Source organism: Apus apus, chromosome 11, assembly GCF_020740795.1.
Source record: "Apus apus isolate bApuApu2 chromosome 11, bApuApu2.pri.cur, whole genome shotgun sequence".
Classification (NCBI taxonomy): domain Eukaryota; kingdom Metazoa; phylum Chordata; class Aves; order Apodiformes; family Apodidae; genus Apus; species Apus apus.
The window spans coordinates 6746246-6752245 of NC_067292.1; the positions used below are offsets into that span (position 1 = coordinate 6746246).

Below are 6000 nucleotides of genomic sequence, written 5' to 3' on the forward strand. Positions count from 1 at the left end.
GTGAGTCCTTAACTGTGGGGAAAAGCTCATGGAGGTCCAGCTTTGTTGCATGTAATGGTAGTTATCTAGGTATGCTAAGGCACTATAAACATTAACTTTCAAAATACAATATATTAACTGTCTTGTGACCATTTTAAAACTGGGAGCTGAAAGTAACCTCTATAAAACCTAGGCTGGATTGCAAGGGAAAGGTGCTAATAGAGTTGGGAGCAAAGGTCAAGCTCTGGCTCTGCATCTTGTAAACTGACATTAGCCAACTACCCCCTCATTTTTACTGATTCCTGGCATTCCACGCACCGAAACCCTGTAAAACCCAGTGATGTCTTAACAGACCATTCCACTGCATCAAGACATGCAGAGTTATCAACCTGGTAAATCAAGGGACCTGAATCCAAACAAGGATCTACAGATGAAATGCTTCTAAATGGAGTAATTAAATAGTTTGACTTTTTTCATAAGTAAATGTTCTTCAAATTAACCTTCCTAAAAAGTTCTGCTGTACTTCAGAGTTTCTGTATTACATACTTTTCTGTCATGATATAGCAAGCACTTTTCTTTCACCTCTGCCTTCCTCTGCTATATCTCATGTCCAGAGTAATGTCTGTTACTAATTTTGGCCTTGGCCTGTTTCTCCTCACATCTGCAGGAGCCCTTTCCCCTCTATTATAACTGGGTCGTCAGGCTCTAGAGATCAATTATCTCTTCACTTGCTCTCTAACTTTCTGTCTAAACCAGCAGAAAGAGAGGGAACCAGCTGTGCTGGAATCACATTGAAGCAAATCAGTCTCTATTATCAGCCATGCAGCTCCAGCTCAGTGATCACAGTGAAGAAATTAATGTTTCAGGGAGAGTTTACGCACTTTCCTAGACTAACTGGGTCACTTCCATCACTCTGTTACATGCAGTTATGGTCACCGTAACTCCTTGTAAATCCAAATGCTTAAAATGAATGAAAATTTAAACAACATATAAATACTTGAGTATATAGAAATAAGGAACTGACAGCCTGAGTCACATCCATTGAAGTTTGTGGCACTCTCTGTGTTCATTCCAAAGGTCTTTGGATTAGGTCCCAAGAGTATAAAACTTTTTCTCAATGTTAGCACTGGACTCTGACCTTCAAAAGGGGCATAAAGATTTATGAACATTGCCTCCTCAGTACTTATAATTTTTTTAAACCAGTAATTTGAATTTTTTTTTAATTTACCCTTCCATGGCAGGAGAGCTTCTTTCTGACTTAACCAGAACTGCTTTCCTCACTTGGTGCTGTGTATGTTTTTCCATCTGGTGTCTGCTTTGAGTCCTCCCAGCAGCAAATTCTGCCTGGAGGACAGCAGGTGAAGTAACAGGAAGGCTGGTTGCATCCCTGCTGGTGCTCAGTTAAGAACAGAAAGGCAATGCTGTGGAGTTCAGTACTGAGCTTCCTAGTTCCTGAACAACTCTTAGTTCAAAGACAGTGTTTTCTTTACATAACATTAAGATTTACAGACAGGCTAATACTTTTTAAAACTGAGTAATAAAATGGCATATTTAAACTACCAAAATAATATTATTTTCTTATTCATCCAAATAAATTTGAGGGTAGTAAAGGTATACAGAATCACCTATGCCACCGCATAAAAGGAAATTAAAAAAAGCATAGTGGTGACTATCAAAAGAAGCTCCTATAGAGAAACAGAAATGACTCCTGGCCCACAGAATATGAAGAAGTTGTGAGGGAGCATTTATCCTCTGTGACTCAGATGATCTGAGAATGCAGACAACAGTGACTAGTTTTTCTTCAGTGTCTCCTTGTAAATTCCTTTTATTGACCATGTAAACAGTAGTTCTGAGAGTCAAATGGAATCTTTTCCCATGCTCACAGGAGATTTCAGTTTGGCTATAAATTTTGCTAAACCTCATTTAAATGTCTGACTGCTCTCTCAGACATGGTGCATTTGTTTATAAATCATCCATATGAATCATCGCTCTGCTCTTTTAAAGAAACATAAAGCATCCAATACAAAACTGTAGAAAGGAGCAGCTATGACATGTTTTTAAAGTGACCAGGCTGTGTATAGAAGTGATCTGTACATAAATTTAAGCAAAATAAAATCTTAATTGAAGGATATGGTGTATTTGTAATTAAAAGCTGGGCTTATCAGAACTAAACATTGTCAGCCTGTTTTCCCATTGCAGTTTAATATTTCACCATCATGGCATAGTCAACATCCTAAAGGCCTGATTCATAACCCCTAACTGAAGTGTCTAAGAAGAGAGATTTCTTAGGCTCCTCACACAGTCACAGAGAGAAGTAAGTCCCCCTAGACAGTGTTGAACACAAACACAAAGCAGAGCACTGTGCACACATAGCACAGGGTAGGGTCCATGCATTCAGATTTCCATGCTTTCTGTGTGCTCGTACACATACACTCAAAGCTGGCACTGCTTTGGGGTGCAGGTAAACTCCATTGCTGGCAACAAGCAATGAGCGTCAAGCATGGAGCAGGCTCATTTGTACAAGTACCTGGATTAAGAACATTTGTAATCAGAGATGTAAACACTGACGACTTTTTTTTATCCTCTACAGTGGAACTTCCTACCATTTCCCTGAACTTCAAAGTATGCTCTACATTTTTTAGTTCCTTTAGCCTCTGATCCTCCTATTATTGTATTAGGTCTATCTCTATTAAATTAATTTGATCTCTTAACAAATTAAAAAAAACAAACTAGTATATATTTGAGGTAAAAGGTAGCTCATGCTTCCTCTTCCTTGAACTGAGTCACCCATCATGTTTTTAATACTACCAAATGCATAGAAATGTCCAGAACTATTGCCTGACTTGTAGACTTGCTAAAACACAGTCTTACTGTATTGCTTGGATTTGTCTCCTTCAGATGATCCTTCTTGTGTGGATTTCTTCACTTGGTGTCATCTGGTACCCCAGCATGGTGTCTGTAACCACAAATTCTATGGCAAGCAGTGCTGTAAATCATGCACGAAGAAGAACTGATAGCAGCATGTTTGAACTCTTCAGAACAGGATTCTGTTCTTCAATTTATGTTGGAATTAACGTCCTTTGAAGCAAGACATGGTGCCACATAAACCACTGATGGAAGAGACATTGTTTTCTAAGGGAATGTTTGAGGTACAGTAATTGTTGGATATATGTTGAAAAAGGAATGTTTCTTTCTTTTTTTATTTGCTGACCTTACTAAAGTACAGGGTACTATGGATCACTTGAACACTGAGACTCAAGGGGCAGTTCTTCTTTCTCTAAAAGTGTCATTTTGCACTGTCTTATGTTATGAGGAAGAAAGACAAGGGAGCCCTTTCTGGCTAATTTACTGGAATGCAAAGCAAACGAGTGGGAGCTCCAGGAGGAAGGTTACAGCATGGCAGCATGAGAGATCACACTATCAAAAGTGCTTCCTTTCACATTTTTTATGATACTGTGGTCCCAGGGTAAGGAAGCTGTTTACTGTCAGTTCCACAGAGACACTCAAAGGGCTGTTGTCTGGAGAACCAGCGTCACATGTGTGACCATAGGAAGTAAATGGTGCACTACAAAGGTATATGGTGCTTCTCTATTAGACTTGCTGCTGGAAAAGCAAGTTTTGCATCATGCTAATGTTTTTATTGTTTTGCAGAAATAATTTTCTGCTTTGTGTAGAAACTCAGAGATGGTTAACTAGTAACTTGAAATGTATTCCTAGAAATACTCAGCATTGGAATATTTGGACTTTCAATATTGCTGTGTTACAAGTAAAATAGATTTTCGTATTTCAGCTAACTCAAGGAACTCAGATTTGCTGAGGTCAATGGCTGTGTTTTCAACTTTCTAAGCTCATTAGACATGTAATTTTAAAATTTAGACTTGAGATTTTCAAGTAGATTTTTCCAGAAGCTAGGTTGTTTGAATGCCAAGATACTGAAGAATGTCTTCCTTTTAATCTCAAATTTCTCTGCAAATTTTGGTTGATCTGTTACCCAAAGGAAATAATGTGAATATTACAGTTGACTAATTCATGATAAACTTCTCTAAATAGTTATTTATTCACACAGTTTATATGAAGAAAAAAAAGGATAAAGATACGTGAATTATTTACTCTAACCAAATAAAAGTCAATTCTATTTTTATACATTCTCTTAATAGTTTTATGTAGTTCAGAATCCACCAGCAAGCAAAAGAAATTTAAACATAATGATATTTGTAATAATTCAGTATTGAGATGTTCAGTGGCACTATAGATCAAATGGTACAATTTAAAATGTTTCTACATTGAAAAAATAGCCAACATATTTGCCAAACCCATTCTAAGACAGAGCTGTGTTCTACTGTAATTTTCTGGGGAATTCCTATGAGGGACATATTTATCTAATTCCACCCAATCCCACAACTCTGTTTGATGAATGTAGTTCAGTTTTGCTGTTTTTTTAAAGTATCGTTTCAGCGTAAGATTAGCCAGCTCAGCACTAATGCCAGACAGTGGTCACTTAAAATTAGCAGTTCCTTCTACAACAATTTAAATTAAAAACATGTATACTATGATACTTAAGAAACTATTATTTGAAACATATCTCAACCTACACTGCTCTGTCTAGATATTGGACATTGTGTAATTATAACCTTTTTTCTAGGAAAACTGTAAGGGGTTTTGTTTGTTTGTTTTTATAATTGTGTCCTTTTTATTATTTTATGTAAAATAATTAATTTATTAATGCATAGCTTTTCCTTTATGTTTCTTTGCTCACTTCCATAAGTGACAACTGAGGAAAGAAAATGGTAGTGTCACAAAGTATGAATTATGGTGTAAAAAAAAAAAAAGCAAAAAATATAAGTGTAATATTTAATTATTTTATAAGCTTTGTAATAAAGTACTCTAACTGCTTCATTACATTTGGAATTGTAAAGTTCATGAATAAAATATGGAGGCTTTAAGTAAATATCAAGTAATATGAGTGGTGTATGCAACTAATTTGCATTTGTGTTGATTGTCCCTTAGTACCTTATGTAAAATACTGCCCTGTTTCTTCTGCTACATAATTGGCCAATGTGTGCGACTGAGGCTGCGCCAGTTCTGAGGAGGGGAAGCAACAAAAGCTGCCCTCAAGAAAAGCCTGTTCCTTGCAGCAGTGGAAATTTAGCCACTGTAGCTAAGTGTGACCTCTCTGCCTAGCCATGCCCCTACCATTCAGGTCCTGTATGGGTTAATATTGGCAGGACACCCTCAACACAGTGGGTTTGAGTGTTAACAAGCCATTATGATGAATGGGATGGAGGTCATTCCTTTCAGGCACTCAAAGTCAGGCGTGTGTGCTAAGGTCATGTGAAACTTCCCTACTTTTGAAGGTCCCATTATACTGGCAAGTGAGGAATGCAGGACTGGTTACTCAACAGAGTGAATATATTGTAGTTGCCTTTTAAGAGCAAAAGATGTTTCTCATTTGAATGACTACTCTACCACTGAAGTAGATGGCTTGGATTGCACCCATTTCAGGCACAAAAAAGGCAAAATGGACATAACTTCATGGTTTTATTTTCATAACAACACAAAAGCTAAAATACACAAAAATACAGTTGCCCCCCCCCATATGCAAAACTGACCTATTGTTTCTCTCACTAGGCACTCACCAGTGGAAACTCATGTAGCACACAACCAGCATAATATTTATCTGCAAGCTGGTTTGAAAGATAAGAACCCTCATTCAACATAGCAGTAGGTTCTACAGCCTCTCCCATCAGCCTGGGGATACTTTATTTTTCTAAAAATGTGTCAGCTAAGGAGTTTCCAAGCCAATCCAAGTAGGCACTACATCAATACCCTGTATCATTTCACAGATATATTCTCTAACACATATTTGCTGCTTTTCCCTTCATGCACCATCACTCAGATCTCTGACAACAGCAACCTATATAGCATATTGTTGGTAGGAAATACTAAGCATGCTTCTGACTAACAGTATAGTCTAGTAGGCAATAATAAGCAATAGATCAGTCTGCTCCTGAAGGATTCCCA

The 6000-nt window shown here is 37.4% G+C and overlaps 1 protein-coding gene across 5 annotated transcripts in view; it reads left to right on the forward strand.

The window, feature by feature from the left end:
* The window catches only part of ADAMTS18 (ADAM metallopeptidase with thrombospondin type 1 motif 18), a 173717-nt gene extending 168790 nt beyond the window's left edge, over positions 1-4927 (forward strand). For all 5 annotated transcript variants that reach the window (XM_051629539.1, XM_051629534.1, XM_051629537.1 and 2 more), the window contains one exon: positions 2878-4927. In XM_051629539.1, the coding sequence (XP_051485499.1) occupies positions 2878-2993 (116 nt within the window). In that variant the 3' untranslated portion in view covers positions 2994-4927. The remainder of the gene's footprint in view (positions 1-2877) is intronic.
* Positions 4928-6000: the final 1073 nt, after the last annotated feature.